This window comes from Malus sylvestris, chromosome 2 (genome assembly GCF_916048215.2).
Source record: "Malus sylvestris chromosome 2, drMalSylv7.2, whole genome shotgun sequence".
Classification (NCBI taxonomy): Eukaryota; Viridiplantae; Streptophyta; class Magnoliopsida; order Rosales; family Rosaceae; genus Malus; species Malus sylvestris.
Genome location: NC_062261.1, coordinates 32,996,233 through 33,010,566, shown reverse-complemented (window position 1 = coordinate 33,010,566; position 14,334 = coordinate 32,996,233). Strand labels below are relative to the sequence as shown.

At 36.6% G+C, this 14,334-nt stretch overlaps 2 protein-coding genes and 1 long non-coding RNA gene across 3 annotated transcripts; 1 reads left to right on the top strand and 2 right to left on the bottom strand.

Annotated features, from left to right (window-relative positions):
- Nucleotides 1-1,085: 1,085 nt before the first annotated feature.
- On the top strand, nucleotides 1,086-4,420 carry LOC126586090 (receptor-like protein EIX2). Its single transcript, XM_050250795.1, has 2 exons — nucleotides 1,086-4,039; nucleotides 4,172-4,420. The coding sequence occupies exon 1, from the start codon at nucleotides 1,193-1,195 to the stop codon at nucleotides 4,031-4,033; it is 2,841 nt and encodes a 946-aa protein (XP_050106752.1). The 5' UTR covers nucleotides 1,086-1,192; the 3' UTR covers nucleotides 4,034-4,039; nucleotides 4,172-4,420.
- An 86-nt stretch (nucleotides 4,421-4,506) lies between these two features.
- On the bottom strand, nucleotides 4,507-5,512 carry LOC126586100 (uncharacterized). Its single transcript, XR_007610745.1, has 2 exons — nucleotides 5,268-5,512; nucleotides 4,507-5,119 (listed from the first exon to the last, which is right to left on the bottom strand). It is a non-coding gene; the product is annotated as an uncharacterized LOC126586100 (long non-coding RNA).
- A 5,328-nt stretch (nucleotides 5,513-10,840) lies between these two features.
- Nucleotides 10,841-12,339, bottom strand: LOC126610213 (elongation factor 1-beta 2-like). The gene is made up of 2 exons (XM_050278210.1): nucleotides 11,824-12,339; nucleotides 10,841-11,649 (listed from the first exon to the last, which is right to left on the bottom strand). Exons 1-2 carry the CDS (start codon nucleotides 11,907-11,909, stop codon nucleotides 11,064-11,066), a joined length of 672 nt encoding a protein of 223 aa, XP_050134167.1. The 5' UTR covers nucleotides 11,910-12,339; the 3' UTR covers nucleotides 10,841-11,063.
- Between the last annotated feature and the right edge of the window lie 1,995 nt (nucleotides 12,340-14,334).

The following is a 14,334-nucleotide window of genomic DNA, read 5'->3' as shown; positions in this document are numbered from 1 at the left end:
CTATCACTACTATGTACTATTGAAGAATTTTGTCATTTTGTTACCGTTTCCTTTAGAATTTGTCTTTCAATTCTATGGCTTGAAAATTGTGGCATCATCGGTTTTTTTACAAACAATTCCTATCACAGTTAGTACTACAGATCAGTGATATTTTTTTTTACTTGTAAGTTAAAAATATTAAATTCAAATCTTGTAAAATTGTGTGTTTGATACAATATTTACTTTTATATTGTAATATACATATCAGTGCAAAAAATAAAATCAAAATGAAAACAATTTTCCACCGAAAAGAGAAGTCAGTCTAGTAGAAAAGCAAGCAATAATATTAACCTTGATGCATTCCCACGCATCGACTCTTTTTCCTACACCAATTTCCGCAAGTCCTATCAGTCATTGATTCTTTCTTCCTACACCAATTTCCACAAGTCCCATGAGTCGTGAAAAAGTGAGCAATAATGCACTCCCACGCATTGGTTATTGTTTCTTGTACCAAATTTCCACAAGTCTAGTCAACGATTAATCTCCCCAATTCAACGAAATTCCTATTTACACCGAAAGAAACAAGAAAACGAAAAAACACGGTTTTGAGTAACTATATCACTGGACCCTGCCTGCCTTTGAGTCCTAGTACGTGAAATATTTATGCCGAAGGCTAAGGCAAATACATTTAACAATTTTAAACACAAAAAATCAATGTTATTAGTACTACGATTTAGTGTTATTCTCTTTACTTATAAGAAGGAAGTTTTATGTTCTATTAACGTCAAAAGCTAATGTAGATAATATCGTTTATTAAAAAAAAATAGAAAAAAAAATCACTAAGTCAAGTTAATACATTTCTATTTGTTGGAAATATTGATTTTGTTCGTCAGTTGTTGCCTTAGCTGGTAATTTACTTGACTGTGAACATTTCTTTGTAGCGTAATTAAGACGAAATGATAAACGAAATGAAAAAACATAACTCATATTCAATCGAAACAAAAACAGTGAAAACGCGTCAAATACAAGTATGCAAGTAATAGTATAATACATTTTGATTTGGTTTATTATTTAACCAGACATTGTTCTTACAGACGATTTCAAACTTAATTTTCCGAACCAACATTTATTCACAGCCAACAAATTACACTGTCAGGGGTTTTTCCATACCACACTGAGTCCTGACCATTTGAACCACCCTAGCTGAACTAAGATGGAGGGTGACAGAATCAGGTGCTTGAACAAACTCCTCCGTGCTTTAATTCTGGTGCTAACTTTACTACAATATGTCAACCCTTCCCTTTCCCTTGGATTCAAAAATATTTCTTCAGGAGGAGTGATGAGGTGCATTGAGAGGGAAAGAGAAGCACTCCTTGCTTTCAAACAGGGCCTCGTGGATCACTACAATATCCTCTCTTCATGGGGAAGAGAAGTCCACAAGCAAGATTGTTGCACATGGGTAGGCGTCCACTGCAGCAGCCGAACCAACCATGTTACTCAACTTAATCTTGGATGGTCTTCTTCGCCTGAAGCTTACTCACAGTCACTTCAACAGAAAAGACACCCGCAGAATATCACTTATGGTTTTCAAGGTAAGATGATGAGTCCTAAACTGATTGAGTTGCATCATTTGAAATATTTGGACCTTTCGTGGATTAACTTCAATGGGACCCGACATCCAGATTTCATTGGTTCTCTTTCCAATTTAAGACACCTCGATCTCTCTTTTGCCTCTTTTGGTGGTCGATTTCCAAGTCAAGTTGGAAACCTTACCCACTTGCAATATCTTGATCTCAGCTTCAATTACTTTGCTAACGTAGAAAATCTCAATTCATGGCTACCTCATCTTTCTTCTTTAACATATCTGGACCTGAGTTGGAACAATCTCAGTAATGTTCCCGACTGGCTGGAAATGGTTAGTAAGCTCCCAAAACTTACAAACTTAACATTATATCAATGTGGTCTTCCTTCTCCTGCAATTCATTCCACTACTCTTTTCAACATGAATTCTTCAAAATATCTTACTCATGTTGATCTCCGTTTCAACCGACTCACATCTTCCATATTTGTATGGTTATCCAAAACCAATGCCAGCCTTGTTCATCTTGATCTCTCTTCTAACCAAATTGAAGGAGGGATTCCACAATCTTTTTCCAAGTTATGTAATCTGCAAATATTGGACCTCTCTGGCAACAATCTGAGTGGACAGCTTTCCTGGTTGGTTCAAATATTAATGTCTACATGTCCTGATCGGAACTCATTGGAGATTCTAAGCCTTTCAGGCAATCATCTTTCTGGATCAATTCCTAATCTCACAAAATATTCATCATTGAAAGAATTACTTCTCTGTCACAATCAATTAAGTGGAACAATACCTGAAAGCATTGGGCAAATGCCTAATCTGGAGTGTATAGACCTGAGTATGAATGCTCTGGAAGGTGTGGTTTCGGAAATTCATTTCTCTAAACTCTCCAGATTAAAGTCTTTGGCTTTGTCCTCTAACTTGCTAGCTTTAAACTTCCATTCCGATTGGATTCCTCCTTTTCAATTGGACCATATATGTTTGAGGTCTTGCAAATTGGGTCCATATTTTCCCAAATGGCTTCGAACTCAGAATGAGTATGCATACCTCGATATTTCTAACGCTGAAATTGTGGATATCCTTCCAAGCTGGTTTTGGGGTATGACTCGTAACGTGACATATATCAATCTTTCCAATAACCAGATTGGAGAAATGTTTGCAAATTTGACAGTGGATTTCGTATATCACCCCAAAATACAGCTGAGTTCGAACCAAATTGAAGGTCCAATTCCCTCAACTCTATCACGTGCGTCATGTTTGGATCTCTCTAATAATAAAATTTCGGGGTCGATTTCTATCTTGTGTGAAGCATACAATGGATTATTGTTTCTTAATCTCTCGAGCAACAATCTCTCTGGAGAACTTCCAGAATGCTTGACACATTTGGACAATCTAGTCATGCTTGATTTGAGTTACAATGCTTTTTCCGGGAAAATTCCATCCACAGTAGGCTCACTATATCAAATGAAAACGTTGAAATTAAGAAGCAATAGATTTGTTGGGGAGTTTCCTTCATCCTTCAAGAACTGCACCAATTTACAGGTTATTGATGTTGGATACAATAAATTATCAGGACGGGTACCAAAATGGTTAGGGGTTAGCCTTCAGAAATTGGTTATCCTGATGCTTTCCTCTAATAACTTCAACGGAAGCATGCCGTCTAAACTATGCCGTCTTACAAACATTCAAAACTTGGATGTGTCTAACAACAACATCTCTGGAACAATACCAAAATGCCTCAACGATTTGACTGTTCTAGCACAAAAAGGAAATTCATCTCCGATTCTTCAACATTTGTACCAAAGAGATGATTTTTTTGATGGCGTTGGTTATATGGATGATGCAACATTCATATGGAAGGGAAGAATGCACTCGTATAGAAACACTTTGGGACTTGTGAAGAGAATTGATTTCTCGAGCAATAGATTAACGGGGGAGATTCCAAGTGAAATCACGGATCTTGTTGGGTTAGTTTCTTTAAACCTATCAAGAAACGGATTGACAGGTGAGTTACCTGCAAAGATTGGAAAGTTGCAATCATTGGATGCACTTGATTTGTCAAGAAACCAGATACAAGGCAGAATTCCAACAAGCCTTGCTCAGATATATGGTCTTAGTGTCTTGGACTTGTCATACAACAACTTTATTGGCAAAATTCCAACAGGCACTCAGCTCCAAAGTTTTGATCCCTCTAATTATGCTGGAAATCCCCAGCTGTGCGGACCTCCACTTCCAAAGATGTGTGATGATCAACAGGAAACTCCGATCTCGAGCAACGAAGAAGAAAAGGATGAGCTTATAACATGGGGATTTTACGTCAGCATGGCACTTGGCTTTATTGTTGGATTTTGGGGATTTTGTGGCAGTCTGATTTTTATCAGGCCATGGAGATACTCGTACTTCAGGTTCTTGAATATCTTGAATGATTGGTTTTATGTGAGGGTGATTTTGATCAAGCGGCGCTTCAATTAAGCAATGGTACGTAAATGTGATTTATTTTTCTTTCTTAAATTAAGCGATATGCATGTATCTCTTCGTAAAGTCTTTCTGATTAATTTGGTTGTGTTCTTCAAAACTTAATTATGCATGCTTGTTTATTTTTATTTTCAGCGCTTTCTGAGACAACACAAAAGGGTTCACTTCACTGAAACAGCTTCACGGGCCTTATCTGTTTTAAGTTTTCAAGTATTGAGTTGTCATAATAAAGAACTTTACTTCTAAATGTCCTTGGCAGATGATTTGTTAGTGTTAATTGTTTGTAAGAAGTTTATGTTTATGTTTACTTTATCAAGACCTTTCTGCAGTATATGTTTTGAATCATGATATTTACTAAAGAAATTTAGTTAATTCTGGATTGCATATGATTGTTTTATTTGTTGTAAATTTTAGTTCAAGGGATTGGTTGCAATCTTGTGCATATGTCTATCAATGATCAGACGACGATCAACAAACTAATTATTATTATTTTTTCATCAGAAATAATACACCAGGAACCCTATATGCTTTCTGTACACAAATTACAAGCTTCTGAATGACATCCTTCCTACCAGTGTTTTTTACGACTTTCTATTTTTTTTCTTTCCATTTTGTCAAAGAAATTTATATACTCGAATCATTTGACTCACGGGAAATCAATTCAAATACAACACATATACTGCTGGTAAATGACAAAATCTAAACCGTGGAAATGATGAAGCTTTGGCTCCAGTGGTTTTAAACATTATGATCGATCGAAGGATACATGAGCTCAGAGCCAAACCGAGAGAAGTGGCAAACTAGGCACCTGGTCGAGCGGCCTAGATTTTCACTTCTGTCCAGCTGCTTTGCTCCTTTTGGACTCAAGCATAGTACCTCCTTAAGTGCTGCTTACGCTTCAATGTCCATTCCAAGGGCCGAAAGGGCAACAGCCTAAGATAACATGCAATGGGCCAAACTGGGGAAACTACTTGTGCTTGCATTGCATCGTTTGTAGCTTCCTGAGGCTTTGTCACTCATGAGATAAGACAAACCATGGCGGGCAAAAATTGTTGGAGAAACCATCGTTCCAACACCAATGAACTGAAAGCAAAATAGAACTATCAGCAACGATAAAAAAAATGCAGAAAAAGCAGCAATTAAGGATTTACTAATTTTTCTTTTCTTTCAGTTTTGTTGTTTTTATTGGTCATGCAAGTAGAGTTACTAAGTTTCAGATACTCTAAGGTACCTTAAACTACCGATTTTGTTCCTTCAGTTCTTCCAATCATGAATTAGAAGATTAAATGTAACGATCGTATTCTGACTGGAAATCTAACGCCAAACAAAATTCCGTACGAAGCTGCGTTTAGTAATTTATTTTAACAGGTCAGATAAAGAATATCCTATTGAAGGCCAAATTCGAATATCGGTAGGAACATGAAAGCAACTCTTATCAAACCTCTACTCAGAATTTCCCACAAGTATCATAATAAGAACCTTACCTGTGAATAACACTCAATTATGGTTCTGAAGTCCTAGTGCTTAAAAGCAGAATCCCCACATTTCTTTGAATCTAATGATTCCTGCATTTGGTCAGTTCAAGCTGCAGTGGAACGTAACTATTGAGAAGGCTAAATATATATACAACACAACTTATTAGATACTTCTACATTAATTAAACAAAAATACGACCTCATTTGTCAATCCATCGTCTTTATAGCCGATATTCTCTAGGATCTCATGTATAGCAGTCAAATCCCTTCCTGAGCAGGCTTCACTGAGTGGTGAAGGAGAAGACCAGGAGGTACCATGTGGGATACAAGGTACAAGGTTCAGTATTAATACAAATAATGAATCGGTTGATAGTTAGATACGAGCTTACACAAATAGCTCAGATTGAGTCCAGTGAAAAGAAGATAACATATGAATATATTGCTTACAAGACTGCCCCAAGATATAGATCTAGAAACAATTGTGTGAAGATTTTAAAATCGTGATCCTCACCAGTCTTTCGGCCTTTGAGTTAATCGTGATGCTTTTGCTTTTGCTTGAGCTTGGATTCTCTGGAAAGAAAACGGGTTTAAAGATGGAGACTTTTGTGGAAAAGGATCCTCTCTGGATTCACTTTGTGGGGATCTTAAGGATCTTCAATCTGTTTATCGTATATCGTGCAGTCAGTTTTCGTCAGATATTATTTGTGTTTAATTTTAAATAAAAAAATTAAACAATTTCTAACCACACGTTATACGATGAACTGCTAAGATGTGGGAAATCCTTAGGATTCTCGTAAAGTGGATCCGGATGGAATCCAACATGGGTTTTAGTGACAGTGATTAAGTGAGGGTTTATGTACATCACTTTTAAGCACACCTGACAACTTTCATCATGTTTTTTCTTATTAAATACATTTTAAAAAATTTGAGGATTGTTATTAGCTATTCAAAATTCTCACTATACCCTCCAAACTTCTATATTTTGAAAGAAAAATACATTTGTGAGTAGAGGCGCAACTCGAGCAAATTGGGCAGGTTAGATGGTCAACCCAACCTTTCTAATTCGGGTTTGGGTTGGGTTCGGTTTCATAGGATTTATTCGGGTTCGGGTTTGCCCAATTTTATCAAATTTAATCTTCTAACACATTACTTTATAACATAAATCTCAAATTTTGAACCAAGTAATGCAAAACTATTTAAAATTCAATTTTACACATCACCATCCCTAAAAATAATAAACCAAATAGCGTGGGACGCATTTCTAAAGTTTCAACCATGCAAAGTTAAAATTAAATGACAAGACAATACTAATGTTTTAACCAAAAGAAACGTAAAAGCAACACTATTGTTCATTGTTCAAATGAAAAGCAAACAACAAATTTCAGGTATAGCCATCCCAAACTTGTATCTAGCGTTTATAATACGAAGTGAGATAGGTAATATATGCATGAGCAATTTGGGTTAAAAATTTGATTGGGTTTGGGTTGATATGGACGAGCAAAGCATCAACCCAACCCAATAAGGGTGGGTTCGAAAGACCGAAAACTGAAAAGAGCCGAACTTAACATCGAATCGAAATCGAAATAAACCAAACCGAAGAAAAATCAAACTGGATTAAAAATATCAAACCGAACCGGATTATATTGATTCGGTTTTTATTTCAAGAGTTCGGAAACCGAACTAAACCGAATCGAATTTTAAACCCATTTAAACAAGTTTTATAATACTTAACTAACCCTTACTAACTAATACATTACACTGTGTACATGTGCAATTAGTTTAAGGATTTGTTATTGTTTTTTTATTGCCGACTGCTTAAAGATCAAATGGATTTTGGCCGGAGCCAATTGCATAACTAATACATGGTATGAAATGGATTCTATGTTAATTTCCCATTGCATATAATTATTTAAATTGTTTTATCATTTTTGGTACTGAAATATATGCATCTTCCCTTATTTTTGGTAATGGAATAAATATGCATCTGCCCTCCCTTTGAAGCTTCAACAATGCATACATTAGTGATATAGTGTACCAAGCAACGGTGATAGACTTATTGAAAAAATATATAAAATAAAAAAAATAAAAAAATAAAAAAAAATAAAAACCAAACTGAATCTAAACTGAACCGACAAAAACCAACCTAAGTCAAAATGAACTAAAAAAATGAAAGAAAAATCGAACCGAATAGAAACTTCGGTTCGGTTTTCGGCTTAGGTAAAAAAACCGAACAGAAATGAACCGAACCCGCTCTTACAACCTAATAAATAATCGGCTTGAGGTCAGGTTGGGTTTGAGCAAGTTTTTACTTCATTCTAACCTCTCGATCGGGTTGGGCATGAGCGAATTTGGGTTGACCCAACCCATGTTGCACCCCTACTTATGAATAATGCAAAATAAAATTTTCGGAGTGCTAGTTCTCAAAAATTTTTATGACAAACTTGGGATGAAAATACATTTAGGAGCAAAATAAAGCCACTCAAAAAGGGGGATTTTCTTTAAATCCTTGATATTAATCTTTTAGCACAAAATCGAAAAATGTTTGAAGAGCCACTTTTTTTCTTTCAAACCTCCTCATCCTTGCATTTTAATTTAGAAAAAAAAAATCAAAAAAATCATTTCTCTCCCACTTTTCTCCTTTTCATATTATTTTTTTTTTAACTTTTATATTTGAATCTAGTAAATTATAAAATAAAGAAAAAGCCCATTTTGCTTCAAATTCCATTCTGTGCTTTCTTCCCCTCCCAACAATGAAAAACCGTGAGGTGAGGTTTCAAGATAGCTTCCATGGCTATGTGCTCAATTCTCCACTATCAAGACTTAGTTTTTCCACTAGGGTTCATGTGGTGGATCAAATCTCGTGTTTAAATTTAGGTACGTCTGAAGATCACAGTTTGAAGTTTTCCAACAGTTTGGACGGGAGGAGGTGTGTGCACTCGCCGGGCTTAGCTCTTTTTTGTCTTTTTATTTTTATATTTTTATTTTCTTGTCTTTATCATTAAATAAAGTTATTAGATGGTTTAATTTGATTAAAATGCAAAATTTTAAAATTCCTTTTATTAGTTTTTCTTTTTTAAAAAAAAATTAGTGACATTACTAAAAAAAAAGGGAATTTTAATAAAAAATTTCGATATTGTTCACTTTAATAAAAACCCGTATTTTTACACTAAAAAGTCAATTATAGTACTATTCACTTTACCTTTTATTTTGTCCTTATCATTAAAACTCAAAGTTTTCAAACCCTTTTTATTAGTTTTCCTTTAAAAAAAAAAATTTTGACTCTCGTTCTTTAGACCAGCCTGCGCTTGACCACTATGTACCTCACCTCTCGAAGTCGAAGGTCTAAAGAGTAAACAAGAGTGATGGCGATTGATACCATCCCTTCAAATCAGAGTTGTTAAGCTTTCATCAATTAGTCTAATTAATCAAATGGAACCTGCCATTTTTCCAAACACAAACTCGAACTTGGTTCTAAAACTGTAAAATAAATGGAAATAAATAAAATCTAAATATAAAAAGGCAAATTGGCACCAGGATGCATATAAATTATTCACAGTAATTAATTAAAGAATTAAGGCAAGATGTACAATATATAACAGTATCAAGCGAAATGTACTTGGTTGCGCTTTGAAACGCTCCCATTAGACAAAAGGACAAGAAGCCATAATTTTCCTTGGTATTTGCGTGTTGATTGGAGCAATTGCTTGTGGCAGATTAGGCATATGCATGTTTTCGTTTCCCATATTTTTCGCAAGGGCAATTGTGTAGCCGATGTCTTAGCTAACTTTGGTGTAGATCACGATGCATATTACTGGTGGTCCAACGTTCATTCATGTGCAGCGTTTGCTTGTAGTCATGACTTTTCTGCTTCTACCAGCTATTGTTTCAAATGATTTTTATCATATGTTTTCTTTGTAACTGGGGTTCCCTTATCGTGTTACTTGCTATGTTATTTCCATCAATGAGGTTTGGCTTTATGTCCTCCTCATTTGTATTTCTATTTTTATCTTAATAAGATTATGGAACTCCGCCTATGTCTTACATGGCCGGTCCCAAGCCCGGATAAAGGAGGAGGGGAAGGGCGTCAGGTAGTCGACAGCCGGCACTCCATGATCACGTCGAATCCTTATGAATCTTAATAAGATTATGGGGTTGATTAAAAAAAAAAAAAAAATAAATAACAAGAAGCCATCACCTAAACCCGAGTTCTTGGCTAAGGACTCTGGTAAAGAACCTCGGAATTGGTCCATGGTAGAAGAACCCGAACCGAGCGGCCTCGCCGGGCAGCCATACTCATATAACAGTACTTGTCAAAAGATGCAAATGTTCCAAAAAGGCAAATTTTGCACTTACCTTCTCAAAGATGCAATACTTCTCAGACAATATAGTTTGAGCCCCAAATTGTTGCAAAAACAACAGAAATAAACACCATGTAGAACACAAGAAACTCGGTTTGGTGACGTGACTTCTACGCAATTTTTTTGGTTCATGGGTTTTCATACAGTTTGCATCTATCAGAGAGCAGAAAACAAAATAAGGAAAACTTGCCAGCTTCCTATCGACTTTGCACAATGAAGTTGAAAAGTAGAGCTAAGCAGGAAAACTCACTAAAATATATATGATAAACTCACTACGACAGAAAATACAAGCTCGTTGCATTCTGGTACCAAAAATAATTATTCCAGAGACGCTGGACAGATGCAGTCTGTTAGAGAACAAACATGCACCATCACTTTCGAATCAAGCACCCAGCAATTGACTAGAACATGGTCGGAAGGCACATTATGAACAGGGTAATAAATGAAACATCACACAAGAAATTACACGAATGAACTCTAAAGTATGACAGCACCACAACGTTAAAAACAAGACTTTCGAGAATAATCACTAATAACAAGTACAAGAGCGAGAAAGAGAGAGCGGGTGAGAGGGGAAAGAACGAATGAAATTATTGACTACGCAGAGAAGAGATATACATCACTAGCCAGCAGACATAATGACCTAATATACTTGAAACATTATCCACAAAACCTAGTTAATATTTAACTTAACACTTGGAGTAACAGCAAGTACTTCCACCCTTAACAATCATGACTTGGAAAGCGATCAAAGAAACAATTCGCAAAAAATGACCGAACTTGATGCATATATCCCATAATTTTCCCAGGCAATTCACAAATTCCATTTAATTAGACAACGGATTTATTCATCCAAACAGAGTGAAACTAAATACAAAGGAGCAGACCCGACTTCCAACTTCGTCTTGATTGGATAAACAATCGATTGAAAAGTAAAAAAAGTTCGAGCAATTATCCACCAAGAAGTAAAATTTAGATAGAAATTAAGCATTCATGTTAAAACCCCCCACATTAATGGTAAAATTTCGGCATTACAAAAGTCAAAATAGCACAAGCCAACAACTTGAAACACTAAGTAAATCCATATATCATCATGTAAAGATCAAAAGTAGATTGACTTGCGAAAATTGTACCACAAATCCAAGTCGAACAAGTAATTATGATAACGAAGAGTAGTGCACCGCAGTAGTAGACTTAAATTTTGTTGAAGGCAACAATGTCACAGCTCTGAATATACTCATTGCGGGGCTCGGCGGTAAGCTGCTCTTCGATGAGGTCATCGACGGAAACAAGGTCATCGACAATGGTGAGCATGATCTGCAACTTCTTGATCCCGTAACCAACAGCAACCAATTTCGATGCGCCCCAGAAGAGACCCTCCTTCTCGACACTCCGAACAGCCTCCTCGAGCTTCTTCATGTCAGTCTCATCATCCCAAGGCTTGACATCCAAAAGAACAGAGGATTTCCCACTCTCCTTCTTCTTGGTAGAAGCCTTTTTGGCTGCCGCCATCTCCGCCTCGGCCTTCTTGTCCTCCTCGGTTTCATCTCCAAAAAGGTCCAAATCGTCATCGGCATCGCCTCCAGCAGCGGCAGATGGAGCAGGAGCAGCAGACTCGGCCTTGCCGCTGCTGACTCTCACTCCGGCAGCCTTGCCGGGGAAGTTTGCAGCGAGTTGGGCTGAAAGGCCGTCGTACCACTTGCTCACATTGGCAAAGGAACCGGCGGGCTTTTCCAGCACAGCGGCGTACACCTTGATATCATCCAAAGTCAGCTTGTCTCTGAGATTGGGATGATAAGTGAATTATTCGTCAATTTTTTTAATTTAATTATACCAAAAACCAAAAATAAAGTAAAATCCAAGCGGAAAAAAAAAATATATATATATATATATATATATATATATATTATATCGAACAGAATAAAAAAAGTAAGAAGAAAGAAGAAATTGTTACCCGGAGATGTAAGATTTTCCGGCGAGGAACTCGTCGAGGGACTTGAGACCGGCCTCGGTGTAGAGATCTGAGAAGGTGATGGCCATGGCGATCTGCGAGAGAGTTGGAGAGAGGCGGCTAAAGACAGAAGTTGGGTAGAACGAGAACAAGAGTGAAGTGAATTATTATAGCCGACTATTTATATTATCATTTGGCTGGGAAAAACCCTAGATGAGTACGAGTATGAATATTTTCTAGGATTTTTCATGTGATTCTACCATTCTAAAATGTCCTATTTTCGACTAGTATAAATTGGAAAGAGTTTTTCTGCGGATCTTTTTCTTCAAAGTCCAGGATCAAGTGATCCGGACCTTTAAATTTTGATTTAACGGTTAAAAATAGAGAAGTCAGTAAAAAATTTTAAAAACTATAATATTTTTTTTGCCATTGGATCAAATTTTAAAGGTCTGGATCACTTGATCCCTGAGTTTTAGAGGGAAATATCCGGAGAGGATCTATTTTCGTAGAAATATATCATTTTAGAGTTCATCTTTAGTAACACAATTTACAAACTTATCATGTTACCTACTTTTAATATTACTTACTAACTTAACTGTCAAAGAATCTTTGATTGGCCTTTGGATTTAGCATACTCACAATTGTTTGTTCTGTTATAGATAAACAAATTTCAGTATCTCCACCTTTTATAACGGTGCGCAAATTTCGTTCTAGCAGTCTCAATATTGATTCCCCAATAACATCTCAAATCCCCAAATCCTCGCGAACTCTCATCGAGACCTGCACAAGCCTTCAACAACTGAAGCAAATCCACGCCAAATCCATAATCTTAGGCCGTTCTACAACCAATTCATCAGGGGCGTAACCACCACAGCTCGTAAACTGCTTACCTCCCCTCATCTTGGCCTCCTTATGCACATTTCTGGTCACCAAATTCAAATCAATATGACACACTATCACGAGAGAGGAGGATGGGTTGGGTAATGGATTGGCTGTCAAGGTTGGTTTACGCTCGGGTTTTTATTTTTAGCATTTTCAATCTTAATTTTATTTAGAAGCCTTTGTAGGTCCTTCAGGTATCATTTGGTATGAAAATGAGATGGGACGGAACGGAATGGGACGGGATGGGACGGGACGGAACGGAAAGGGAGCAAAGATGGCCGATGGAAACAAGGAGGAAGAAGAAGGAGACGGATAGGTTATAATTTTGTGTTCCATGGATTTGGAACGAGTCGTTCCAAGGGTGAGGAGGAACGAAAATTCACCCAAAATTCATCCCGTGGAACAGTGCGTTCCACCCGTTTTAGGCGAACCAAACGTGGGACGAAACGCCTCGTCCCACTCCGTTCTGTCCCGTCCCACATACCAAACAGTACCTCAATGTCAATATGCAAGAGAGATTTTAGGTTTGAATTTTTTGGATGACGAATTCGATACTAAATTAAGTTGGCCGTTGTGTGGCTGAGTCGAACTCTTCCTCCACCCTAGTGTAAAAATATCGATGTACTCAAAATATGCAAGAGGGCAAATTTGCCAACAAAATATTTAATTTGATATGGATGGAAAAATAAGACAAAGATGTGGGCTTGACAGCACTCTTTTTTAAGGGTAGTGACTTTTTTTTTGTCAAATTGAAGGGTATCTTCAACATACCTTTTTTTACCTTGTGCACACTTCTTGTTAATCTTGATCATTGATTTTAATTTGATTGTTCAATCTAACGGCTACAAACCTATAAATATGTGTATGAAGTGAGAAAAGATGTGTAAACAACACTACCCCTTTTAAAAGCCTTATGTCAAAATGATCTAAAGTGATTCCCAATCGACTAATTGAGTCCCTATAATTTTAATTTGGTCAAATTGGTCCATGTGTGTTATACATGTTGCCATTGGTCGAAAAATTACATGTAAAAAACACGTGAGAGGGCAAAAACTTAACTTCTCCATAAATTCATTTAAAGTCAAATGATGATTGTATTAAATACATATATTCACATGAATTATATCTAATTGTCAGATGGTAATTGTATTAAATACATGTATGTATTGTAATCAATTCCATTACATAAGGCAATAAAGTGATGTGAGTATGAAAATTAGCGTAAAAATTTTTTGGTAAAATTTAAGGTAAAAGTGTTACAGTCATGTATAATAACAAAGATAGACATGGTAGTGAGGGTGTGGCAACGACAACAATAACAGCACCAATGATGGTGATGGCATAATCAATGGTGGCAAGACAGTGGTGGTGCCAATATTGCGATGTGGTGGTTGGGGTAGCAATGTTAGTAGGGGAGGTTGTGGTGGAAGTGGTGGCAATTGTGGTGGCAGCAGAAGCGGCAACGATAATAGTAATGATGATGTCAATGGTGTAAGGCTAGTGGCTGTATTGTTAAATGGTGGAGGTTTTTTCTTCCTTAAGGAAGAAAATGCATTTGTCGAAGGTTAACCAACGTCATTTAAAAAAAAAAAAAAAAAAAACTAATTATCGCAAGATTGTAAGTTGGAAATA

What these genes read in the sequence shown, in the direction of transcription:
- LOC126610213 (XM_050278210.1), bottom strand. Translation starts at nt 11,909, where the DNA reads ATGGCCATCACCTTCTCAGATCTCTACACCGAGGCCGGTCTCAAGTCC. An exon ending in GGAAAATCTTACATCTCCGG is followed by an intron (nt 11,650 to 11,823) that starts GTAACAATTTCT and finishes TCCCAATCTCAG; the next exon opens with AGACAAGCTGACTTTGGATG.
- LOC126586090 (XM_050250795.1), top strand. Translation starts at nt 1,193, where the DNA reads ATGGAGGGTGACAGAATCAGGTGCTTGAACAAACTCCTCCGTGCTTTA.